This window comes from Panulirus ornatus, chromosome 17, assembly GCF_036320965.1.
Source record: "Panulirus ornatus isolate Po-2019 chromosome 17, ASM3632096v1, whole genome shotgun sequence".
Classification (NCBI taxonomy): Eukaryota; Metazoa; Arthropoda; class Malacostraca; order Decapoda; family Palinuridae; genus Panulirus; species Panulirus ornatus.
In genome coordinates, this window is record NC_092240.1 from 24,253,896 (window position 1) to 24,281,711 (window position 27,816).

The window sequence follows — 27,816 nt, forward strand, 5'->3', positions numbered from 1 at the left end:
CTTCCTCTCTTCAGTTGCCAGCAGATGCAAATTTATTAATAGTCAGCCTCCTCTCATAATCCACTTTCTGAACATGCATTTGTGGTCAGAGTTGTCATTTATATTTTGGTCTTCCATTCAAATATGTAAGAGGAAGGGAATTAATGCTCAACTTTTGATCTTTGCAGATCTCCTCTCCTACAGTGAAACCACAGCCAACGTTTATGGTGCCATTTTTTCTGTAATATTGCTACACATTCTTTTAGCTTTATTCATTCTCAAAGCCTTCCAAGAGTCATCTGTGAAAGGATCTAAGCAAGATTAAATATTGTAAGTTGGGTGATGAAGATACACTGTTATTGCTTGTCAATATATTGCTATGGTATGATGTGTTTGTTTACATTTATGTACATACACTGATTCCAAATTGTGTACACTATAGCTTACATTAGGATAATGCATGCTTAGTTTTCCTTATTCACTGGTCGAAGTACATTTCAAGACATTCTAGTGCTGAGAACTTGTGTGGTGCACAAAAATATGTTCAAATATGTACAGCATATGAATTTTGGTTTGGCTGTTATATAGGTGAAAAAGTTTCTTGTTCATTCAGCTGAAAAATATGGTTAAGGAAATAAAGTTTCCAGAAATGTTGTTCTGGTATTGATCATTTATCTTGTTGCCTGGTAAAGTTTTTCAGGCACCACAATCTTCTAGATTGGACAGACTGGAAACTTACATAATTGTTTGATATCTGTGATGGAATTGAACATTAGGTAAGAAGTCTGATTAGAAAAACATAAGTGGTTTCAGAAGTGGTAGAGGATGTATGGATCAGGTGTTTGCTTTGAAGAATGTATGTGAGAAATACTTTGAAAAGCAAATGGATTTGTATGTAGCATTTGTGGATCTGGAGAAGGCATATGATAGAGTTGATAGAGATGCTCTGTGGAAGGTATTAAGAATATATGGTGTGGGAGGCAAGTTGTTAGAAGCAGTGAAAAGTTTTTATCGAGGATGTAAGGCATGTGTACGTGTAGGAAGAGAGGAAAGTGATTGGTTCTCAGTGAATGTAGGTTTGCGGCAGGGGTGTGTGATGTCTCCATGGTTGTTTAATTTGTTTATGGATGGGGTTGTTAGGGAGGTAAATGCAAGAGTTTTGGAAAGAGGGGCAAGTATGAAGTCTGTTGGGATGAGAGAGCTTGGGAAGTGAGTCAGTTGTTGTTTGCTGATGATACAGCGCTGGTGGCTGATTCATGTGAGAAACTGCAGAAGCTGGTGACTGAGTTTGGTAAAATGTGTGAAAGAAGAAAGTTAAGAGTAAATGTGAATAAGAGCAAGGTAATTAGGTACAGTAGGGTTGAGGGTCAAGTCAATTGGGAGGTAAGTTTGAATGGAGAAAAACTGGAGGAAGTAAAGTGTTTTAGATATCTGGGAGTGGATCTGGCAGCGGATGGAACCATGGAAGCGGAAGTGGATCATAGGGTGGAGGAAGGGGCGAAAATCCTGGGAGCCTTGAAGAATGTGTGGAAGTCGAGAACATTATCTCGGAAAGCAAAAATGGGTATGTTTGAAGGAATAGTGGTTCCAACAATGTTGTATGGTTGGGAGGCGTGGGCTATGGATAGAGTCGTGCACAGGAGGATGGATGTGCTGGAAATGAGATGTTTGAGGACAATGTGTGGTGTGAGGTGGTTTGATCGAGTAAGTAACGTAAGGGTAAGAGAGATGTTTGGAAATAAAAAGAGCGTGGTTGAGAGAGCAGAAGAGGGTGTTTTGAAATGGTTTGGGCACATGGAGAGAATGAGTGAGGAAAGATTGACCAAGAGGATATATGTGTCGGAGGTGAAGGGAACGAGGAGAAGTGGGAGACCAAATTGGAGGTGGAAAGATGGAGTGAAAAAGATTTTGTGTGATTGGGGCCTGAACATGCAGGAGGGTGAAAGGAGGGCAAGGAATAGAGTGAATTGGATCGATGTGGTATACCGGGGTTGACGTGCTGTCAGTGGATTGAATCAGGGCTTGTGAAGCGTCTGGGGTGAACCATGGAAAGCTGTGTAGGTACGTATATTTGCGTGTGTGGACGTATGTATATACATGTGTATGGGGGTGGGTTGGGCCATTTCTTTCGTCTGTTTCCTTGCGCTACCTCGCAAACGCGGGAGACAGCGGCAAAAAAAGAAAAAAAAAAAAGGAGATTGGGTTTCAGTATTAATAATTCACAGCCAATCATTATGTTGTCAAGACAGTAAACTATTATCCAGTTGACCAGGTCATAACAGATAGAAAAAAACAGGAGTATTGAAAATCCAAAAATCAGTAATCACTGCCTGTATAATCTGTCTTTTCTTTTTCTTTTACTAGTTTGCTGTTTCATGTGTTAGTAAGGTAGCACTTGGAACAAATAAAGAAAAGGCCTTATTCAAGTAAGGTAGCACTTGGAACAAATAAAGAAAAGGCCTTATTCACTCGCATTCATTCCCTAACTGTCAGGTGTTACTAAAAACATAGCCCACTGTCCACAATCAGACCCCATGGACCTTCTGTGGTTTCCTGTGGCTTTGGTTCTGTACATTGAGAGCACATTGTTCCAGTTCCCTATATCCTGTACATGTGGGTTGAAGTGTTTTCTGAGGGTCATTAAGTCCTGTAATTGATGATTATGTTATTTTATTCATTATTATACTTTGTTGCTGTCTCCCACATTAGCCAGGTAGTGCAAGGAAACAGATGAAAGAATGGCCCAATCCACCCACATATGCATGTATATACATACACTCCCACACACGCACATATACATACTTATACGTTTCAACTTATCCACATAGAGACATATACATATATACACATGTACATATTCATACTTGCTGCCTTCATCCATTCCCGTCATCACCCTGCCACACATGAAAGGGCACCCCACTAATCCCACACGCATGCGAGGTAGCGCTAGGAAAAGACAACAGAGGCCACATTCGTTCACACTCAGTCTCTAGTTGTCATGTATAATGCACCAAAACCACAGCTCCCTTTCCACATCCAGGCCCCACAAAACTTTCCATGGTTTATCCCTGAAGCTTCACATTCCCTGGTTCAATCCATTGACAGCACGTCAACCCCGGTATAACACATCATTCCAGTTTATTCTATTCCTTGCACGCCTTTCACCCTCCTGTAAGTTCAGGCCCTGATCACTTAAAACCTTTTTCACTCCATCCTTCCACCTCCAATTTGGTCTCCCACTTCTCCTCGTTCCCTCCACCTTTGACACATATATCGTCTTTGTCAATCTTTCCTCACTCATTCTCTCCATGTGACCAAACCATTTCAATACACCCTCTTCTGCTCTCGTAACCACACACTTTTTATTAGCACACATCTCTCTTACCCTTTCATTACTTACTTGATTAAACCACCTCACACCATATATTGTCCTCAGACATCTCATTTCCAACACATCCGCCCTCCACCACACAACTCTATCTATAGCCTATGCCTCGCAACCATATAACATTGTTGGAACCACTATTCCTTCAAACACCCATTTTTGCTCTCCGAGATAACGTTCTTGCCTTCCACACATTCTTCAACGCTCCCAGAACCTTCACCCCCTCCCCCCACCCTGTGACTCACTTCTGCTTCCATGGTTCCATCTGCTGCTAAATCCACTCCCAGATATCTAAAACACTTCCCTTCACTTCCAGTTTTCTCCATTCTAACTTACCTCCCAGTTGACCTGTCCCTCTACCCTACTGAACTAATAACCTTGCTCTTATTCACATTTACTCTCAGCTTTCTTCCTTCATCCACTTTACCAGACTAAGTCACCAACTTCTACAGTTTCTCATCTGAATCAGCCACCAGTGCTGTATCATCAGCTAACAACAACTGACTGACTTCCCAAGCCCTCTCATCCACAACAGACTGCATACTTGCCCCTCTTTCCAAAACTCTCGCATTCACCTCCCAAACAACCCCATCCATAAACAAATTAAACAACCATGGTAACATCACGCACCCCTGCCGCAAACCGACATTCACTGGGAACCAATCACTTTCCCCTCTTCCTACTCATACACATGCCTTACTTCCTCGATAAAAACTTTTCACTGCTTCTAGCAACTTACCTCCCACACCATATACTCTGAATACCTTCCACAGAACATCTCTATCAGCTCTTATCATATGCATTCTATAGATCCATAAATGCTAAAAGAAATCCATTTGTTTTTCTAAGTATTTCTCACATACATTCTTCAAAGCAAACACCTGATCCACACATCCTCTACCACTTCTGAAACCACACTGTTCTTCCCCAATCTGATGCTCTGTGCATGCCTTCGTCCTCTAAATCAATACCTTCCCATATAATTTCCCAGGAATACTCAACAAACTTATACCTCTGTAATTTGAACACTCATCTTTATCCCCTTTGCCTTTTTACAATGGCATTACACATGCATTCTGCCAATTCTCAGGCACTTCACAATGAACCATACATACATTGACTATCCTTACCAACCAATCAACAACACAGTCACTCCCTTTTTTAATATATTTTACTGCAATACCAACCAAACCCGCCGGCTTGCTGGCTTTCATCTTCCACAAAGCTTTTATTACCTCTTCTCTTTCACCAAACCATTCTCCCTGACCCTTTCACTTTGTACACCACGTCGACCAAAACACCCTCTATCTGTCATTCTATCATCACACACATTCAACAAACCTTCAAAATACTCACTCCGTCTCCTCACTTCACCATCACTTGTTATTCCCTCCCCATTAGCCCCCTTCACCGATGTACCCATTTGTTCACTTGTCTTACGCACGTTATTTACCTCCTTCCAAAACATCTTTTTATTCTCCCAAAAATTTAATGATATAGTATGTGAAGGGGATAAAAGTGAGTGCTCAAATTACAGAGGTATAAGTTTGTTGAGTATTCCTGGAAAATTATATGGGAGGGTGTTGATTGAGAGGGTGAAGGCATTTACAGAGCATCAGACTGGGGAAGAGCAGTGTGATTTCAGAAGTGGTAGAGGATGTGTGGATCAGGTGTTTGCTTTGAAGAAAGTATGTGAGAAATACTTAGAAAAGCAAATAGATTTGTATGTAGCATTTATGGATCTGGAGAAGGCATATGATAAAGTTGATAGAGATGCTCTGTGGAAGGTATTAAGAATATATGGTGTGGGAGGCATGTTGGTAGAAGCAGTGAAAAGTTTTTATCGAGGATGTAAGGTATGTGAACGAGTAGGAAGAGAGGAAAGTGATTGGTTCTCAGTGAATGTTGGTTTGCGACAGGGGTGCGTGATGTCAATTTCGCTGTTTAATTTGCTTATGGATGGGGTTGTTAGGGAGGTGAATGCAGGAGTTTTGGAAAGAGGGGCAAGTATGCAGTCTGTTGTGGATGAGAGAGCTTGGGAAGTGAGTCAGTTGTTGTTTGCTGATGATACAGCGCTGGTGGCTGATTTGGATGAGAAACTGCAGAAGCTGGTGATGAGTTTGGTAAAGTGTGTGAAAGAAGAAAGCTGAGAGTAAATGTGACTAAGAGCAAGGTTATTAGGTACAGTAGGGCTGAGGGACAAGTCAATTTGGAGGTGAGTTTGAATGGAGAAAAACAGGAGGAAGTGAAGTGCTTTAGATATCTGGGAGTGGATTTGGCAGCGGATGGAACCATAGAAGCGGAAGTGAATCATAGGGTGGGGGAGGGGGCGAAAGTTCTGGAAGCGTTGAAAAATGTATGGAAGTCGAGAATGTTAACTTGGAAAGCAAAAATGGGTATGTTTGAAGGAATAGTGGTTCCAACAATGTTATATGGTTGTGAGGCATGGGCTATAGATGGAGTTGTGTGGAGGAGGGTGGATGTGCTGGAAATAAGATGTTTGAAGACAATATGTGGTGTGAGAAGGTTTGATCAAGTAAGTAATGAAAGGGTAAAAGAGATGTGTGGTAATAAAAAGTGTGGTTGAGAGAGCAGAAGAGGGTGTTTTGAAATGGTTTAGTCACATGAAGAGAATGAGTGAGGAAAGATTGACCAAGAGGATATATGTGTCAGAGGTGGAGGGAACGAGGAGAAGTGGGAGACCAAATTGGAGGTGGAAAGATGGAGCGTAAAAGATTTTGAGTGATCGGGGCCTGAACATGCGGGAGGGTGAAAGGCGTGCAAGGAATAGAGTGAATTGGAACGATGTGGTTATACCTGGGGTCGATGTGTTGTCAATGGATTGAACCAGGGCATGTGAAGTGCCAGGCAAACCATGGAAAGTTTTGTGGGGCCTGGATGTGTAAAGGGAGCTGTGGTTTGGTGCATTATACATGACAGCTAGGGACTAAGTGTGAACGAATGTGGCCTTTGTTGTCTTTTCCTAGCGCTACCTTGCGCACATGCAGGGGGAGGTGGTTGTCATTTCATGTCTGGTGAGGTGGCACTGGGAATGAACAAGGGCAGACAGTATGAATTATGTACATGTGTATACATGTATGTCTATGTGTGTATATTTATGTATACGTTGAGATGTATAGGTATGTTTATGTGCGTGTGTGGATGTGTATGTATATACATGTGTATGTGGGTGGGTTGGGCCATTCTTTCATCTGTTTCCTTGCACTACCTCGCTAACGTGGGAGATAGCGACAAAGTGTAATGAAATAAATAAGTATGTGAAGATTCGTTCATTATTCTTTTCATATTTATCGGGTTTTTTTGGCTCGGGGAAGCATTATGACATGTTTTCTATACTTATATCAAGTATAGAACCATTTCATTATCTTATATTACATCTTAAGATGATGATTTGTTTTTTTGAGTAAAATAGTTATCCTGCAATTTTGGGTATTTTTTGGAGGGTAGTAGATTTGCTTGAAAACCTCACTATAAGGACTATTTTACATGTTGATTACAAATCTGGGGTTGAAATGTTGTGTGGGAGTCATTAAGACCAGTAATTAATGATTAGATTTTAAGATCGTGTTTTCTGTTTCGTATTTATCAAGTTATCCCTGGGGATAGGGGAGAAAGAATACTTCCCACGTATTCCCTGCGTGTCGTAGAAGGCGACTAAAAGGGGAGGGAGCGGGTGGCTGGAAATCCTCCCCTCTCGTTTTTTTTTAATTTTCCAAAAGAAGGAACAGAGAAGGGGGCCAGGTGAGGATTTTCCCTCTAAGGCCCAGTCCTCTGTTCTTAATGCTACCTCGCAAATGCGGGAAATGGCGAATCGTATGAAAAAAAAAAAAAAATTTATCAAGTGTATGGCGGATAGGGGATGCATTATGAGATATTTTTCCATGGTTATTTAATCCAGCCGCCTTGCCATATTTCATTTTCTCCAAGGCTTTCACCACCTCTTCTCTTTTCACCAATCCACTGTCCCTAACTCTCACTTTGCACACCACCCCAACTAATACACTCTATGTCTGCCTCTCTGTCATCATACACATTCACCAATCCTTCAAATTACTCACTTCATCTCTTCCTCACTTCATCACTGCCTGTTATATCTCCTTCCAAAACATCTTTTTATTCTCCCTGAAGTGTAATGATGCTCTCTCACCCCATCTCTCATTTGCCCTCCTTTTCAACCCTTGCACCTGCCTCTTGACCTTCCGCCACTTTCTCCTATGTGTCTTCCAGTCATTTGCACTCCTCTTTTGTAAGTATTGCCCAAATGCCTCTCTTTTCTCTTTCACTATCAACTCTCCTTTTTCATCCCACCACTTACTACCCTTTCTAGTCTGCCCACCTCCCACCTGTCTCATGCCACATGCATCTCTTACAAATGCCATCATAACTTCCCAAAATACATCTCCCCAAAATACATCTCTTTCCTCACCCACTCCTCTCTTCATTTGCTCTCACCTTTTGCCATTTACACTCAATCTTTCATGTATTTCTTCACACAAGTCTCCTTTCCAGGCTCATTTACTTTCACCACTTTCTTTTCCCCAACTTTCTCTCCTCTTTTTTGAAAGCCTCTACAAATCTTCACTTTGCCTTCACAGAATAGTGATCAGGCATCCCACCAGCTGCCCCTCTCAGCACATTAACATCCAAGTCTCCTTTTTACGTGCTTGTCAATTAATACAATCTAATAATGCCCTTTAACCATTTCTCCTACTCGCAAACATATACTTATGTGTGTTGGGCCTGGATGTGGATAGGGAGCTATGGTTTCAGTGCATTACACATGATAGCTAGAGACTGAGTGTGAGTGAATGTGGCCTTTTTTGCCTGTTTTCCTTGCACTACCTCACTGAAGGTAGCAATGCTGTTTTCCTGTTGGGTGGGGTGGTGACTGGGATGGATGAAGGCAGCAAGTATGAATATGTACATGTGTATATGCCTGTGTATGTATACATTGAAATGTATATGTATGTATATATGCATGTATGGGCATTTTTATATACATATGTGTATGTGGGTGGTTGGGCCATTCTTCGTCTGTTTCCTGGTGCTACCTCACTGACGCGGGAAACAGCAATTAAGTACAAAAAAAAAGATATATTCATTTTCATTCCTATTCGCCATTACCAAGGTTAGTGAGGAAGCACTAAGAACAGAGGACTGAGCTTAATAGAGAAAATTCTCACTTGACCCCTTCTCTATTTCTTATTTTGGAAAAGTAAAAGTTGGAGGGAGGATTTCTGTATATTTATTATACTAGTTAGCCATTTCCGGCTTCAGCAAGGTAGTGCCAAGAAGCGGACGAAGAACAGCCCATCCACTCATATACACATATATATACATGAATGCCCATACACACATATATACACATGTACGTGTTCATATTTGCTTGCCTTCATCCTTTCTCAATGCCACCGTGCCCCACAGGAAACAGCGTCACCACCCCGTGTCACTGAGATAGTGCCAGGAAGACAGACAAAAAAGGCCACATTCATTTAGACTCCATCTCTAGCTTTCATGAATAATACACTGAAACCATAGCTCCCTGTCCACATCCAGGCCCCACAGATCTTTCCGGTGTTTACACCAGACGTTTCACAGGCCCTGGGTCAGTCCATTGACAGTATGTCGACCCTGGTATATCACATTGTTCTAGTTCACTCTGTTCCTTGCATGCCTCTCGCACTACATCCTTCCACCTCCAGTTTGGTCTCCCACTTCTTCTTCCCTCCATCTCTGACATATATCCTCTTTGTCAATCTTTCCTCACAGATTCTCTCCTGATGTCCATAACATCTCATCACACCTTCAGCTGTCTCACCCACACCTTTTTTTTTTTTTTTGTTACCATACATCTCTCTAACCCTTTCATTCCTTACTCGATCAAACCACCTCACACCACACCACATATTGTCTTCAAAAATTTCATTTCCAAAACATCCATTCTCCTTAGTACAACCCTATCTACAGCCCATGCCTGGCAACCTTATAGTGTTGTTGGAACTACTATTCCTTCAAACATCCCATTTTTGTTTTCCGAGATAACGTTCTTTCTTTCCACACATTCTTCATCACTCCCAGAACCTTCATTCCCTCCCCCACCCGTATGACTCACTTCCACTTGCATGATTCCATTCACTGCTAAGTCCACTCCCAGATATCTAAAACTCTGTATTTCCTCCAATTTTTCTCCATTCAAACTTTCATCTCTCAACCCTGCTGAACCTAGTAACTTTGCTCTTATTCACATTTTCTCTCAGCTTTGTCCTTTCACGCACTTTTCCAAACTCTGTCACCAACTTATGCAGTTTCTCACTTGAATCAGCCACCAGTGCTGTATCATCGGCTAACAACAACTGACTCACTTCCCAGGCCCTTTTGTCTTCAACAGACTGCATACTTGCCCCTCTCTTTAAAACTCTTGCATTCACCTCCCTAACCACCCCATCCATTAACAAATCAAACAACCATGGGGACATCACACACCCCTGCCACAAACTGACCTTCACTGGGAACTAATCACTCTCCTCTCTTCCTACTTGTACACGTGCATCACGTCCTTGTTAGAAACTTTTCACTGCTTTTAGCAGCTTATCTCCCACACCATATGCTTTTTAGACCTTCCACAAAGTATCTGTTATCTTTATCATATGCCTATTCCAGATCCATAAATGTTTTTCTACATATTTCTCGCACACATTCTTCACAGCAAACACCTGATCCACACATCCTGTACCACTTCTGAAACCACACTTCTCCTTCTCAATCTGATGCTCTGTACATATCTTCACCCTTTCAATCAATACCCTCCCATTCAATTTTCCGGGAACACTCAACAAACTTATGCCTCTGTAGTTTAAACATTCATTTTTATCCCCTTTGCCTTTGTACACTGGCATTATACATGCATCCCACCAACCCTCAGGCACTTCACCATGATCCGTACATACATTGAATGTCCTTACCAACCAATCAGCAACACAGCCACCCCATTTCTTAATGAATTCATATTTATTACTATGCAAACCTGCTGCCTTGCCAGATTTCATTTTCCACAGGGCTTTCACCACCTCTTCTCTCTTAACCAAACCATTCTCCCTGACCCTCTCGCTTCACAAACCACCCTGACCAAAACACCCTACATCTACCACATCAAACATATTCAACAAACCCTCAAAATACTCGCCCCATCTCCTTCCTACTTCATCACTACCTGTTATTACTTCCCCCCTTGCCCCTTCACTGGTGTTCCCATTTGTCCTCTTCTCCTACGTGCATTATTTACCTCCGTCAAAAACATCTTTTTATCTTCCAGAAACCTTAATGATACTCTCTCACCCCAACTCTCATTTACCCTCTTTTTAAACCCTTGTACCTTTCTCTTGACCTCCTGCCACTTTCTTTTATACATCTCCCAGTCATTTGCACTCCTTCCTTGTAAGTATCATCCCAACAACAATCTTTCACTAACAACATAATTTCTTCATCTCACCACTGGCTACCCTTTTAAATCTGCCCTCCTTCCATCTTTCTCATGCCACATGCATCTCTTGTACGTGTCATCACTGCTTCTCTAAATACATATTATTCCTCACCCACTCCCCTCACGTCATTTGCTCTCACCTTTTGCTATTCTACGCTCAATCTCTCCTGGTATGTCCTCACCTGAGTCTCCTTTCCAGGCTCAGTTACTCTCACCAGTCTCTTCTCCAAACATTCTCTCTTCTTTTTCGAAATCCTCTTCAAATCTTCACCTTTTCCTGCACAAGATAGTGATCAGACATCCCACCAGTTGCTCCTCTCAGCACATTATCATCCAAAAGACTCTTTTTTCTTACATGTCTATCAATTTACCTGTAATCTAATAATGCCCTTTGATCATCTCTCTTACTCACATACATATACTTATGTATATCTCTCTTGTTAAACCAGTTATTCCCAACCATCAATCTTTTTTTTTAGCACAAATCCACAAGGGGAGAAAGAATATTGCTTTCAGTTACATGGAAGATCTAGTCACCTTCAGTGTTGTCATTATCAGTTGAAAAGAGGGAGTAGTGCAGAGGCAAGGAACTTTTTACTAGAATGGAGACCATCATTTACCTGCTTCTGATTGTAGTGTAGCCTCAAAGCTTTGGGAGCCCTAAAAAGGGGTCCTAAGGTTATGTATGATAATGATAAGTAAACTGTTGGATGTGTATAATTATCAAGTAATTAATGTTTTTATAACTTGTCTTTCAGATTTTTTTTCATTCTAGAATTAAGGCCTGCACAAAGTTAGAAATCATCGTCGTAGTTTTGAAATTTAGAGTCAGAAAAACCTCCAATAGTTGGTTAACAAATTATTTCATCAAAGGAAGATATATTACCAAAACTAGTTGCAACAGTTTTAGTAGAAAATCTTCTGACTTGAAAATCTCTGGCAAGATCATTTGTATCAAAGATTTAAGCAGAGCTACTTATTATGTCTACAAGAACAAAGTCATCTGTAAAGGGTTCACCAGCAAAACAAATCTCGTTTGGCTCTAAAGTAGAGTCAGCTAGACATCCAGTGGTTACCACACCTGTAAATGAAGGCGAAGAGAATAATTTTAGCATTGAAGAAATTTTAGTAAGTAGCATTTTTAAAGTATGTGAAGAGTTGATCTCTTAAATTTTTTGTCTGTGGTTTTAAGAATTTGTGTATATTGTATGTGAAAATTGTAATAAATTGGTTTATGGAAATTTATGTGGTCTAAATTTAGTATTTCTTTTGAACTTACTGTAATTGCTTTCATAGTTAATAATTCTTATGTGTGTGTATATATATATATATATATATATATATATATATATATTTATATAATATATGGTTATCTAGGAGTTTGGAGATGATTGCCTTGGCTTGAAAATTCTGCTGACTGCTAGAGAAGCTTCTTACATGGGTGTCATCAATTATATTCTACCATCAAGCAGAAGACTGGCTTTAGAAAAGGTAGGGCTATATATGAGTGTTATGGATTGAAAGGGTAAAAAACATTATTTTCATGGATGTGGTTTCATTCTGTTTGTTACATGTCCAGTTTAGATTGGCAAATAGTATGTGGAAGAGGAAGATATTAGCAAGAAAATATGGGCTGTTATTGAAAAAAGAAGTGGAAATGAATGATATGGGGAATTAGATGGAAAAGAGTGGAGATGAAGCCATAGTTGAATGGCTATGAGAAGTGTGCATGGCAGCTTGGAAAAGTGATTATTTGCTGTGATTGATTCTTACCATTTCAGAAGAATAAGGCCAGATACTTTTGTTACTCAGGTGCATAATTGGATTATGAGCATTTATTAGTATGTGTATCTTTTTTTTTTCTGTCTAAGCTTATCAATTTATTTGTCTATTTGTCCATCTATAGATATGTGGGTGTTATAGGACTCGACCTGCTCTAGGTTACACTGCGAGTGAAAAGTACAGTGTTATTGTCAAACAATTTCTCACTCCAAGGTAGTTTGCTTTTAATTGCTCCTGGAAGCAGTGCAGCCTTAAGCTGCAGGAGCCTTTAGAGAGGTTCTGGATAACTCCAGGACTTTCATAGAAACTGATCCTGGGTACTAGTTATTCAGCAGAGATGAAATAAGAAAATCCCATGTGTTTGCCATCTTTCTGTTTGGTAATCTATCCATTCCTCTCTCTATCCATCTGTCTATTATCTTTAACTCCATTCCTGTCTACTTGTGTTGGTTCAGGTGCATACCACCTCACAGTTCATTCATACACATCTTTAATCAGTTTCTGGTGATCTCATATTAAACTTGAACTTTGTACATGAAAATGATTTGTCTCAAGACCAAAGTCCACACCACCTTTACATGGAAAATGGCTCCATTGCACCCTATCCCATAACATTTGTATGGCATCTTCATAGAAAATATCTTATCTTAGTCAGCTCTGTCATCACATATGCCCATCTCTTCTCTACCTCATTTTATACCCTCAGGCTATACTTTCATATATCTTCTTGGCTTATTAAGTATCTACTAAGTGTTCTGGAAGAGCACACCCTCTTAAAACTTGGCCGTGTGCCTTTCAGATGATTCCTTTTCACCACATAGTTTTTGATTAATTTTTTTAATTCATTTGTTATTAATCTTTACTGCTTTTATGTTTTTACCTCTTGTGAGCCATAAGCATGTTTTACTCTTATACATCACTAATGGAATAAGTGATTCCTCATGCAAGCTTAATGTGCTTCTAGTACTTCAAACTTTTCAATGTGACCAAAGCTTTTGGTGCAAATTCATTTTTATCCATTGCAGGACTATACTCCCAGCTAAGCTTATCTGTTACCATCTTAACTGAAGTTCACTCCCAAATACCTGAACTCATTCACAGCTTAAAGTTCTTCTCCAGTTAAACTGATACAATTGGGTTGGGATATAGCAGGAGGTGGAACCAAGTAAGTTTGTGGTATGAAATCACACTATATCGTGACACGTTTCCTTGTAAATAAGGGGTAGGGACTATAGGCCAAAATAATAAGAAAACAAAATTACATTCAAAATATTACATAAAAGGAAATAGTATGCCAAATTGGACCCAAAGCATTATTTAAGCAGTGAAAATAATATGCAATGCATATAGAAAATAACAGACATATATCTACTTGACTGTCTCTCCCATATTTCTTAGAGACCATAGGATTGGCTGAGCAACTTTATACATGTAAATATATGATTTATATAATTGTTATTTGTTATACTTAATAGCTGTTTCCCGCGTCAGTGAGGTAGTGCAAGGAAACAGACGAAGAATGGTCCACCCACTCATACACACACACACACACACACACACACACACACACACACACACACACATATATATATGGTTGCAAGGCGTGGGCTATGGATAGAGTTGTGCGCAGGAGGGTGGATGTGCTGGAAATGAGATGTTTGAGGACAATGTGTGGTGTGAGGTGGTTTGATCGAGTAAGTAACGTAAGGGTAAGAGAGATGTGTGGAAATAAAAAGAGCGTGGTTGAGAGAGCAGAAGAGGGTGTTTTGAAATGGTTTGGGCACATGGAGAGAATGAGTGAGGAAAGATTGACCAAGAGGATATACGTGTCGGAGGTGGAGGGAACGAGGAGAAGAGGGAGACCAAATTGGAGGTGGAAAGATGGAGTGAAAAAGATTTTGTGTGATCGGGGCCTGAACATGCAGGAGGGTGAAAGGAGGGCAAGGAATAGAGTGAACTGGAGCGATGTGGTATACAGGGGTTGACGTGCTGTCAGTGGATTGAATCAAGGCATGTGAAGCATCTGGGGTAAACCATGGAAAGCTGTGTAGGTATGTATATTTGCGTGTGTGGACGTGTGTATGTACATGTGTATGGGAGGGGGGTTGGGCCATTTCTTTCGTCTGTTTCCTTGCGCTACCTCGCAAATGCGGGAGACAGCGACAAAGTAAAAAAAAAAAAAAAAAAAAAAAAAATATATATATATATATATATATATTTTTTTTTTTTGCCGCTGTCTCCCGCGTTTGCGAGGTAGCGCAAGGAAACAGACGAAAGAAATGGCCCAACCCACCCCCATACACATGTATATACATACACGTCCACACACGCAAATATACATACCTACACAGCTTTCCATGGTTTACCCCAGACGCTTCACATGCCCTGATTCAATCCACTGACAGCACGTCAACCCCGGTATACCACATCGATCCAGTTCACTCTATTCCTTGCCCTCCTTTCACCCTCCTGCATGTTCAGGCCCCGATCACACAAAATCTTTTTCACTCCATCTTTCCACCTCCAATTTGGTCTCCCACTTCTCCTCGTTCCCTCCACCTCCGACACATACATCCTCTTGGTCAATCTTTTCTCACTCATTCTCTCCATGTGCCCAAACCATTTCAAAACACCCTCTTCTGCTCTCTCAACCATGCTCTTTTTATTTCCACACATCTCTCTTACCCTTACGTTACTTACTCGATCAAACCACCTCACACCACACATTGTCCTCAAACATCTCGTTTCCAGCACATCCACCCTCCTGCGCACAACTCTATCCATAGCCCACGCCTCACAACCATACAACATTGTTGGAACCACTATTCCTTCAAACATACCCATTTTTGCTTTCCGAGATAATGTTCTCGACTTCCACACATTCTTCAAGGCTCCCAAGATTTTCGCCCCCTCCCCCACCGTATGATCCACTTCCGCTTCCATGGTTCCATCCGCTGCCAGATCCACTCCCAGATATCTAAAACACTTTACTTCCTCCAGTTTTTCTCCATTCAAACTTACCTCCCAATTGACTTGACCCTCAACCCTACTGTACCTAATAACCTTGCTCTTATTCACATTTACTCTTAACTTTCTTCTTTCACACACTTTACCAAACTCAGTCACCAGCTTCTGCAGTTTCTCACATGAATCAGCCACCAGCGCTGTATCATCAGTGAACAACAACTGACTCACTTCCCAAGCTCTCTCATCCACAACAGACTTCATACTTGCCCCTCTTTCCAAAACTCTTACATTCACCTCCCTAACAACCCCATCCATAAACAAATTAAACAACCATGGAGTCATCACACACCCCTGCCGCAAACCTACATTCACTGAGAACCAATCACTTTCCTCTCTTCCTACACGTATACATGCCTTACATCCTCGATAAAAACTTTTCCCTGCTTCTAACAACTTGCCTCCCACACCATATATTCTTAATACCTTCCACAGAGCATCTCTATCAACTCTATGCAGGACTATGGGACTGTATGATATGAAACAACTATTCGAAATGCTAAGCGGTTAGCATGCCTGCCTCTTGCACAGGGGTCCCGGGTTCGATCCTGGCTGTTGGAGGTTTGTATGTTCTATGAAGGTGCGCGTTCATATGCACTTTATTCATATTCATATACCTCCACGTTGTACAGTTAGGTTCGGTAAAACGCTATCAGCTGGCTATGTGCGTCTGTTCGGAAATAACCGGTATAGACCCCGTTGCTCACCATTGCGAGACGAAGGGTGTTCGAGTACTTAGTATTTCAAATAGTTGTTTCCAATTATACAGTCCCATAGCCTAGCGGTTAGCATGCCTGCCTCTTGCACAGGGGTCCCGGGTTCGATCCTGGCTGTTGGAGGTTTGTATGTTCTATGAAGGTGCGCGTTCATATGCACTTTATTCGTATTCATATACCTCCACGTTGTACAGTTAGGTTCGGTAAAACGCTATCAGCTGGCTATGTGCGTCTGTTCAGAAATAACCGGTATAGACCCCATTGCTCACCATTGTGAGACGAAGGGTGTTCGAGTACTTAGTATTTCGAATAGTTGTTTCCAATCATACAGTCCCATAGCCTAGCAGTTAGCATGCCTGCCTCTTGCACAGGGGTCCCAGGTTCGATCCTGGCTGTTGGAGGTTTGTATGTTCTATGAAGGTGCGCGTTCATATGCACTTTATTAGTATGTGTATATATGTATATGTCTGTGTGTGTATATATATGTATACATTGAGATGTATAAGTTTTGGAGAGAGAAATGATGATGGACGTCCTTACTGTTGAGGTTAGTTGTTCTCTGGCTGGTCATGTATGGTCCAGTGAAGGGTAGTATCACCTCAGGGCTAGCCCATAATTCACTCAACTTCACAAATTTTAATTTTCATTTTCTGCATTGATTTTTTCACTTGTACTTTTTGTCTAATTGCTTTTCTTAGCTCCTCTGCTTGTACCAGGTTGTGGATCTGAGAGTCCAAGGCAGTTGATAGTATAGGAATCCAAAAAATTTTTCATCAGACTCTAAAAAGATTTCTTTCGTGTGATAAAGAGGGCTGGTAGACTGTTTAATTATCACTACCCCTGCCTCTTCATACTTTCTCAGTATTTCTGATGTATTGTGAAGACTTAGTCTGTTAGATGAAATGCAGATTACCGTAAGTGATGACAGCACTTTCATGGAGAACAGTAAGTATGCCCTGCATACTGAATGTGTTAGAGGATATGAGAGAATCCAGTGTCATGTATAGCTGATTCTGTCATGGGGTGTTAGAAACTGGCTGTCATGTATAGCCAACAAAAACAGTGAATGGGTGAAGATGCTTGTGGAAGGAGAGGTTTACATGAGTTCTCATGTAAACTCATATAATCCTCTCCTTCCACAAGGTTAGTGTTATTTAGGGCAAAGGTGGGTATATTTGAAGGTGTAGTAGTCAATACAGTGTTATATGGATGTAAGTCTTGGGCCCTGAATGCAGAAGAAAGGAAGTGGGTGTACATATTGGAAATTAAATGCCTGAGGATGAGATATGATGTGAAGTGGGTTTATTGTGCATGGAATGACAGCATAAGAGGGAGATGTAGTTGGAAGCACATTTGCTTTGGTAGCAAGCTCAATTCTTGCCATACACTTTAAAGATTTAGAACTCCTTGCCTCTCATGTCTTTAGTAACCACTATAACCTGATCCATTTTAAAAGGCAGGTTTTCTGTATCCTTTCAGACTTGTTCAAATGTTTTTCCTTTTTTCTTGTTTCCCTTGTCTCATTAACCCTCATCAAATTTCACTTAAATTGTGGGCTCAGTGTGGGCTTTTGTCCATGATTGGATCTTCCAGGAAAGAAAGAAAGAATGTCAACTAGGATGTGCTGAAATGGTTCAAACATATTGAGAGGATTAGCACAAAAAGACTAACTAAGACAATAGATGAGTTAGAAGTGGAAGAAGAAAGGAAAGTGGAAGACTGAGGAGATGGAAACGTACAGTAAAGGTGGTTTGGGTATTTGGCTCTGAATGTTCAGGGAGCATGAGGAATGCATGAGATAGAATGAACTGGATTGAAGTGGTACATGGGGGCACACATTTTCAGTGGCTGAATCTTGGCATATGAAGAAGTCATGGTAATCCATGTAGTTATCTGTGGATGTTAGGCTTCAGTTTAAGGTCCATTATCCATGACAGGTAGAGACTGGATGTGTGTAAATGAGGCTGTTTCTCATTTGTTCGGTGGTGCCTTCCTAAGGTGGGAGACGTGATTAGGTAGAGAAAAAATAAGAAAAATAACATAACTGGTTTGATATACTGCAGTCTTCTGAAAAGTTATTATGTAGGCACCTTATCCTATTGTGAATGGGGCAATTTATCTCTTGAGAATAAACTTTTGAATGAGTGAAAAGATATTATGAATTGAATTAGACTCTTAATCAAAATCAGAAAGACACATTGAGAAGGATGCGGGAGATTGTAAGACAATCCCTACTTGGATATGTAAATTTGGACAATCAGAATATTAACCACAAAAAAGTTGACTGGAAGCACTTGAGTTGTAATGGGAAAAGAGTATATGGTGATGAATTCTTGAAATATGTTAAGAAAAATTGAACACAAGGGTTTGATGTGCTGACATATCATTAGTACTTGATTCCATTTTTTTCATGTATGCTAGCCAGGGAATATAAATCTTTAGTTTTCATCCTGCTTAGTATCATGGAGTTTGGCAAGGAAGACAGTTCTTGTCTTTTTAAGCTGATCTTTGTAATACTGTATGTATATTGCTCCCCCTTATTCCTGGGGATAGGGGAGAAAGAATATTTCCCACATATTTCATGGGTGTCGTAAAAGGTGACTAAAGGGGGCGGGAGCAGAGGGCTGGAAACCCCTCTCATCCTTGTATTTCAATTTCTAAAAGGGGAAGCAGAAGAAGGACTCAAGTGGGGAGTGCTCCTCCTCGAAGACTCAGATTAGGATGTCTGAATGTGTGTGGATGTAACTAAGATGAGAAGAAAGGAGAGATACGTAGTATGTTTGAGGAAAGAAATGATGGTCTGGCTCTGAGTGAATTGAAGCTCAAGGGTAAAGGGGAAGAATGGCTTGGAAAAGTCTTAGGAGTAAAGTCGGGTTGTTGAGAGGACAAGAGCCAAGGAAGGAGTAGCACTACTCCTGAAGCAGTTGTGGCAGTGTGTGATAAAGTGTAAGAAAGTAAATTCTAGATTGATGTGGGTAAAACTGAAAGTGCATGGAGAGAGATGGGTGATTATTGATGCATATGCACCTGGTCATGAGAAGAAAGAGCATGAGAGGCAAGTGCTATGGGAGCTGCTGAGCAAGTGTGTTAGCAGCTTTGATGCATGAGGCCGGGTATTAGTGATGGGTGATTTAAATGAAAAGGTGAGTAATGTGGCAGTTTGAGGGTATGATTGGTGTACATGGGGTATTCAGTGTTTTGCATGGAAATGATGAAGAGCTTGTGGATTTGTGTGCTGAAAAAAACTGGTGATTGGGAATACCTGGTTTAAAAAGAGAGATATACATAAGTATACATGTGCGAGGAGGAGAGATGGTCAAAAGGCATTATTGGATCATGTGTTAATTGATAGGCATGTGAAAGAGAGATTTTTGGATGTTAATGTGCTGAGAGGGGCAATTGGAGGGATCTGATCATTATCTTTTGGTGGTAGAGGTGAAGATTCGTAGAGGTTTTCAAAAATGAAGAGAGAGTGTTGGGAAGAAGAGAGTAGTGAGAGTAAGTGAGCTTGGAAAGGACACTTGTGTGAAAAAGAACCAGAAGAGATTGAGTGTAGAATGGCAAAAGGTGAGAGCAAATGACATGAGGGGGAGTGGGTGAGGAATGGGATGAATTTAGATTAGAAAGGATAGTGAGTATGGGATGAAGAAGTAAAGCTGTTAGTTATAGAGAAAAGAGAGGCGTTTGGATGAATCTTACAAAAAAGGGGTGCAAATGACTGGGAGATGTATAAAAGAAAGTGGCAAGAGGTCAAGAGGAACATGCAAGGGTTGAAAAAGAGGGCAAATGGGGTGAAAGAGTATCATTAAACTTTAAGGAGAATGAAAAGATGTTTTAGAACGAACATAATGTGCATAAGACGAGAACAAATGGGAACATTGGTGAACGGAGCAAGGTGAGGTGATAACAGGTACTGATGAATTGAGGAAATGGAGTGAGTATTCTGAAGGTTTGTTGAATATGTTTGAAGATAGAATGGCAGATGTGGAGTGTATTGGTTGGGTTTGTAAGCAAAGTGAGAGGGTCAGGGAGAATGGTTTGGTTAAGAGAGAAGTTGTGAAATCTGTGTGGAAGATGAAATCCGGCAAGGTGGCGAGTTTGTATGGTATTGCAGTTGAATTTAGTAAGAGAGGGGGTGACTGTGTTGTTGATTGGTTGGTAAGGATAGTCCATGTATGTATGGATCATGATGAAGTGCATGAGTATTGGCAGAATGCATGCATAGTGCCGTTGTACAAAGGCAAAGGGGATAAAGGTGAGTGTTCAAACTACACAGGCATAAGTTTGTTGAATATTCCTGGGAAATTGTATGGGAGGGTATTGATTGAGAGGGTGAAAGCATGTACTGAGCATCATACTGGGGAGGAGCAGTGTGGTTTCAGAAGTGGTAGAGGATGTGTGGATCAGTTGTTTGCTTTGAAGAATGTGTGTGAGAAATACTTAGAAAAACAGATGGATTTGTATATAGCATTTATGGATCTGGAGAAGGCATATGATAGAGTTGATAGAGATGCTTTGTGGAGGGTCTTAAGAGTATATGGTGTGGAGGGTAAGCTGCTAGAAGCAGTGAAAAGTTTTTACTAAGGATGTAAGGTATGGGTACGATTAGGAAGAAAGGAGAGTGATTGGTTCCCAGTGAAGGCCTGTCTGAGGCCAGGGTGTGTGATGTCCCCATGGTTGTTTAATTTGTTTATGGAGAGGATGGTAAGGGAGATAAATGCAAGAGTTTTGGAAAGAGGGGCAAGTATGCAGTCTGTTAAAGATTAGAAGGCCTGGGAAGTGAGTCGGTTGTTGTTTGCTGATGATACAGCACTGGTGTTGGCTGATTCAAGTGAGAAAGTACAGAAGTTGGTGACTGAGTTTGGAAAAGTGTGTGAAAAGAGAAAGTTGAGTGTAAATGTGAATAAGAGCAATGTTATTAGGCTCAGAAGGGTTGAAGGACAAGTTAATTGGGTTGAAAGGTTGAATGGAGCAAAATTGGAGGAAGTGAAGTGTTTTAGGTATCTTGGAAGTGGATTTAGCAACAATTGGAACCATGGAAGCGGAAGTGAGTCATAGAGTGGAGAGGGAGCGAATGTTCTTGGAGCTATGAAGAATGTGTGGAAGGAGAGAATGTTATCTTGGAGAGTAAAAATGGGTATGTTTGAAAGAATAGTAGTTCCAACAGTATTATATGGTTGCAAGGCATGGGCTGTAGATAGGGCTGTATGGAGAAGAGTGGATGTGTTTGAAATGAAATGTTTTAGGACAGTATGTGTTGTAAAATGTTTGATTGAGTAAGTAATGAAAGGTTAAGAGAGATGTATGGAAATAAAGAGTGTGGTTGAGAGAGCAGAAGAGGGTTTGTTGATATTTTTTGGACATATGGAGAGAATGAGTGAGGAAAGGATGACAAAGTGTCAGAGGTGGAGGGAACAAGAAGCGGAAGACCAAATTGGAGGTGGAAGGATGGAGTGAAAAAAATTTTGTGCAATCGGGGCCGTAATATACAGGAGGGTGAGAGGTATGCAAGGAATAGATTGAGTTGAAACGATATGGTATACTGGGGTCGATGTGCTGTCAATGGACTGAACCAGGACATGTGAAACATCTGGGATAATTCATGGAAAGGTATGTGGAGCCTGGATGTGGATAGGGAGCTGTGGTTTCGTTGCATTACACATGAAAGCTAGAGACTGAGTGTGAATGAACATGGCCCTTTTTATCTTTTTTCCTGGTGCCTCCTTGCTGAAGCAGGCAGTAGCGATGCTGTTTCTTGTGTGGTGGGGTAGTGCTAGGAGAGGAGGAAGGCAAGCAAATATGAATATGTACAGGTGTGTATATGTATATGTCTGTATATTTTGATATGTAAATGTATGTGTATGTGTGTGTATTGGCATTTATGTACATATCCCCGGGGATAGGGGAGAAAGACTACTTCCCTTGTATTCTCCGTGTGTCGTAGAAAGTGACTGAAGGGGGTGGGAGCAGAGGGGGCTGGACCCCCCTCCCATTATTTAAATTATTAAAAGGGGAAAGAGAAGAAGGACTCATGCAGGGAGTGCTCAACCTCCTCGAAGGCTCAGATTAGGGTGTCTGAATATGTGTGGATGTAACCAAGATGAGAAAAAAGGAGAGATAGGTAGTATTTTTGAGGAAAGGAACCTGGATGTTTTGGCTCTGATTGAAACGAAGCTCAAGGGTAAAGGGGAAGAGTGGTTTGGGAATGTCTCGGGAGTAAAGTCAGGGGTTGGTGAGAGAACAAGAGCAAAGGAAGGAGTAGCGCTCCTCCTGAAGCAGGAGTTGTGGGAATGTGATAGAGTGTAAGAAAGTAAACTCAAGATTTATATGGGTAAAACTGAAAGTGAATGGAGTGAGATGGGTGATTATTGGGGCCTATGCACCTGGTCATGAGAAGAAAGATCATGAGAGGCAAGTGTTTTTGGAGCAGCTGAGTAAGTGTGTTAGCAGCTTTGATGCATGAGACCAGGTTATAGTGATGGGTGATTTGAATGCAAAGGTGAGTAACGTGGCAGTTGAGGATATAATTGGTGTACATGGGGTGTTCAGTGTTGTAAATGGAAATGGTGAAGATCTTTTGGATTTGTGTGCTGAAAAAGGACTGGTGATAGGAGTACCTGGTTGAAAAAGAGAAATATACATAAGTATACCTGTATGAGTACGAGAGGTGGCCAGAGAGCATTATTGGATTATGTGTTAATTGATAGGTGTGTGATAGAGAGACTTTTGAATGTTAATGTGCTGAGAGGGGCAACTGGAGGGATGTATGATCACTATCTTGTGGAGGCGAAGGTGAAGATTTGTAGAGGTTTTCAGAAAAGAAGAGAGAATGTTGGGGAGAAGAGAGTGGTGAGAGTAAGTGAACTTGGAAAGGAGACTTGTATAAGGAAGTACCAGGAGAGATAGAGTGCAGAATGGAAAAAAGGTGAGAGCAAATGATGTAAGGGGAGTTGGGCAGGAATGGGATGTATTTAGGGAAGAAGTGATGGCTTATGCTAAAGATGCATGTGGCATGAGAAAGGTGGGCAGATTAGAAAGGGTAGTGAGTGGTGGGATGAAGTAAGATTGTTAGTGAAAGAGAAGAGAGAGGCGTTTGAACAGTTTTTGCAGGAAAGTAGTGCAAATGACTGGGAGATGTATAAAAGAAAGAGGCATGAGGTCAAGAGAAAGGTGCAAGAGGTGATAAAGAGGGCAAATGAGAGTTGGGGTGAGAGAGTATCATTGAATTTTAGTGAGAATAAAAAGATGTTTTGGAAGGAGGTAAATAAAGTGCTTAAGACAAGAGAAAAAATGGAAACATTGGTTAAAGGGCAAATGGGGAGGTAATAACAAGTAGTGATGAAGAGAGGAGATGGAATGAGCAATTTTGAAGGTTTGTTGAATGTGTTTGATGATAGAGTGGCAGATGTAGGGTGTTGGGTGGAGTGGTGTGTGAAGTGAGAGGGTCAGGGAGAATGGTTTGGTAAACAGAGAAGAGGTGGTGAAAGCTTTGCGGGAGATGAAAGCAGGCAAGGCGGCCGGTTTGGATGGTATTGCAGTGAAATTTATTAAAAAATGGGGTGACTGTTGTTGATTGGTTGGTAAGGATATTCATTGTATGTATGGATCATGGTGAAGTGCCTGAGGATTGGTGGAATGCATGCATAGTGCCATTGTACAAAGGCAAAGGGGATAAAGGTGAGTGTTCAAATTACAGAGGTATAAGTTTGTTGAGTATTTCTGGGCAATTATGTGAGAGGGTATTGATTGAGAGGGTAAAGGCATGTACTGAGCATCAAATTGGGGAAGAGCAGTTTGGCTTCAGAAGTAGTAGAGGATGTGTGGATCAGGTGTTTTCTTTGAAAAATATGTATGTAGCATTTATGGATCTGGAGTAGACATATGATAGTGTCAATAGAGATGCTTTGTGGAAGGTTTTAAGAGTATATGGTGTGGGAGGTAAGTTGCAAACGTTTTGGAGAGAGGGGCAAGTATGCAGTCTGTTGTGGATGAGAGGGCTTGGGAAGTGAGTTATTTGTTGTTTGCTGATTATACAGCGCTGGTGGCTGATTCAGGTGAGAAACAGCTGAAGTTGGTGACTGAGTTTGGTAAAGTGTGTGAAAGAAGAAAGCTGAGAGTAAACGTGAATAAGAGCAAAGTTACTAGCTAGGCTCAGTAGGGTTGAGAGGCAGGTTAATTGGGAGGCAAGTTTGAATGGAGAAAAACTGTAGGCAGTGAAGTGTTTTAGATATCTGGGAGTGGAATTAGCAGTGGATGGAACCATGGAAGTGGAAGTGAGTTACAGGGTGGGAGAGAGGGTGAAGGTCCTGGGAGCATTGAAGAATGTGTGGAAGACAAGAACATTATCTTGGAGGGGAAAATTGGGTGTGTTTGAAAGAATAGTGGTTTCAACAATGTTATATAGTTAAGAGGTATGGGCTATAGATAGGGTTGTGCGGAGGAAGGTGGATGTATTGGAAATGAAATGTTTGAGGACAGTATGTGGTGTAAGGTGGTTTGATCGAGTAAGTAATGAAAGGGTAAGAGAGATGTCTGGTAATGAAATGAGTGTGGTTGAGAGAGCAGAAGAGGGTGTGTTGAAATGGTTTAGATACATGGAGAGAATGAGTGAGGAGTGATTGACAAAGAGGATATATGTGTCAGGTGGAGGGAACGAGGAGAAGTGGGAGACCAAATTGGAGGTGGAAAGGTGGAGGGGAAAAGATTTTAAGTGATCGGGTCCTGAACATGCAGGAGGGTGAAAGGCATCTTGGTATACTGGGGTCAAGATGCTGTCAATGGATTGAACCAGGGCATGTGAAGCGTCTTGGGTAAACCTTGGAAAGTTTTGTGGGGCCTGGATGTGGAAAGGGAGCTGTGGTTTCGGTGCATTATACATGACAGCTAGAGACTGAGTGTGAACAAATGTAGCCTTTGTTGTCTTTTTCTAGCACTGCCTCGCACACATGGAGGGGGAGGGGGTTATCATTTCATGTGTGGCGGGGTGGCGGTGGGAATGAATAGGGGCAGACAGAATGAATTATATACATGTGTATTTATATGTATATGTCTGTGTGTGTATATATATGTATACGTTGAGAGGTATAGGTATGTATATGTGCTGTGTGTGGACGTGTATGTATATACATGTGTATGTGGGTTGGACCATTCTTTCATCTGTTTCCTTGCGCTACCTCACTAACGCGGGAGACAGCGACAAAGTATGATGATAATATAACTCTTATAGTAAGCATTTGTGTTAATTAAACTCTGTAAAATTGATCATCAATTGATTGAGTGTTACTTTTACTTTTGGACAGCTGCAGGTGTGATGACCAGTGATTAGAGCACATATACCTCCTATAGTTAGCGGTTATGTTTATTAAACTCTGTAAAGTTCATCTATTGATTGAGTGTTAGTTTTACTTCTGCACAGTTGCAGATGTGATGACCAGTGATTGGAGTGTTTAGGGGTAAACTTTAATGCAATAGATAATACAAACACTATATGGAAAGATGAGACGGTTTTATGTCGCCTGCATAATTGAAGAACTTTTCTTTTATAGTAATGATAAATATTTTCTTTTGTAGGTATGTAATCCAAAGACAGGAAAAAAGAGGATTGGTTTACTGACTGTTTTCTTCCACAACATCCTAAACATTTCTGTGATTGGAGAAGACAAGGAGGCCCGGCAGAGACTGTTAAAGGTTTGTCTTTATACAACACTTTGTATTTGCAGGTGTCGATGACTGAAAGTTAGGAAAATTTTGGAAATTCCAATAAACTTGGCAGTTTATAACTTTTGAGCAGTTTCCATTTTGCTTGAGTTCCCTTGTCATATTTATTGCCATGGCACCTTCAGCATATATGATGCATTACTTGCAAATTTTTGTTCCTCACATGTATGCAGCCAAGTTATATAACATGTTTGAGATCTCCATCTTTTTTTATCCAGTAACTTATTTCATATCATTTTATATTTTATGGTTCATGCGTAATCTTAAAATAATCATAAAACATCATGATTGTAGTTCATTTGCACAGTAACTCTTTCACTGTATCATTACATATCACAGACATCCCCAGATGTTGGTTTCGGGTAAAGGAATGTCTTAATTTGATTTTGTAAGTACCCTGTCTGCACAAATCCTTGTCCACCCCCATATATTTTCAAAGGTGATATTACACTTACATTTTAGTGCTTTGTTATATCTTTTTATCGTTGATTACCATCTGCTGATGTCTGGGCATGGAATTGGCAAGGTTCCTGAAGTATTTTAGGTTCATGCTTTGGATCCATAGGGTCTTAATCTCCTGAATAAGGTGAAGCTCTTATAAGATGTTGTAGGGAGCAAGCTTACCCTTTCATTTTTCTGAATGAGGTGAGGCACTTATAAGGTGTTGCAGGAAGCAAGCTTAACTTTCATTTGGTTCCAGCAGTTCTTGATTGGGTTAAGTTCTGGGGAGTTTCCAGGTAACTTCAGCGGTTGAATGTTTTTCTCCGATAACCAATTCATCACCTTTCTAGCCTAATGGCAGAGGGCATTATTCTTCATAAAAGGGTCAGTCCCTTGAACCACATAAAAAGGAAGCAGATGGTCCAATGAATCGTGATTAAGAATGCTTGGTTAAAAAGAAGCGTAAATATAATTATTATTAGGTGAATGGAGTTAGAGGTGAGACAGTTAGTACTGGATTATTTAACATTGATAGGCATGCAGAGGACAAGCTGTTAGATGTGAATGTGCTGAGGGGGGCAGCTTATAGAATGTTTGATCACATTTTGGTGGCGGCAAGTTTTTAGTGGCTTTAGGAAGAGGAAGGTACATGGATGGGAAGAGGTTGGTGAAAGTGAGTGACCTTGGAAAAGAGATTTGTTTGCAGAGATACCAAGATATCTTGTGTGAGGAATGCCATAAGGTGAGAATAAATGATACTTGGAAAGTAGGTAAGTAATGGAAGGTATTTAGGGAAGCATTGCATACATTTTTCATTATACTTCATCGCCATTTCCTGCATCAGCGAGGTAGTGCCAGGAAACAGACGAAGAATGGCCCATCCATGCACACACACACACACACACACACACACACACACACTATACACATATATATATATATATATATATATATATATATATATATTTCCCTGGGGATAGGGGAGAAAGAATACTTCCCACGTATTCCCTGCGTGTCGTAGAAGGCGACTAAAAGGGAAGGGAGCGGGGGGCTGGAAATCCTCCCCTCTCGTTTTTTTTTTTTTTTTTTTTTTTTTTTTTTTCCAAAAGAAGGAACAGAGGAGAGGTCCAGGTGAGGATATTCCCTCAAAGGCCCAGTCCTCTGTTCTTAACGCTACCTCGCTATTGCGGGAAATAGCGAATAGTATGAAAAAAAAAAATATATATATATATATATATATATATATATATATATATATATATATATATATA

General features: G+C 40.8%; 1 protein-coding gene across 1 annotated transcript in view; it reads left to right on the plus strand.

Annotated features, from left to right (window-relative positions):
- Window positions 1–289: 289 nt before the first annotated feature.
- The window catches only part of LOC139754640 (piRNA biogenesis protein EXD1-like), a 73,875-nt gene continuing 46,348 nt past the window's right edge, over window positions 290–27,816 (plus strand). The window contains exons 1-4 of the mRNA XM_071672149.1: window positions 290–309; window positions 11,624–11,993; window positions 12,243–12,356; window positions 25,958–26,074. Coding sequence (XP_071528250.1) covers window positions 11,847–11,993; window positions 12,243–12,356; window positions 25,958–26,074 — 378 coding nt within the window. The 5' untranslated portion in view covers window positions 290–309; window positions 11,624–11,846. The remainder of the gene's footprint in view (window positions 310–11,623; window positions 11,994–12,242; window positions 12,357–25,957; window positions 26,075–27,816) is intronic.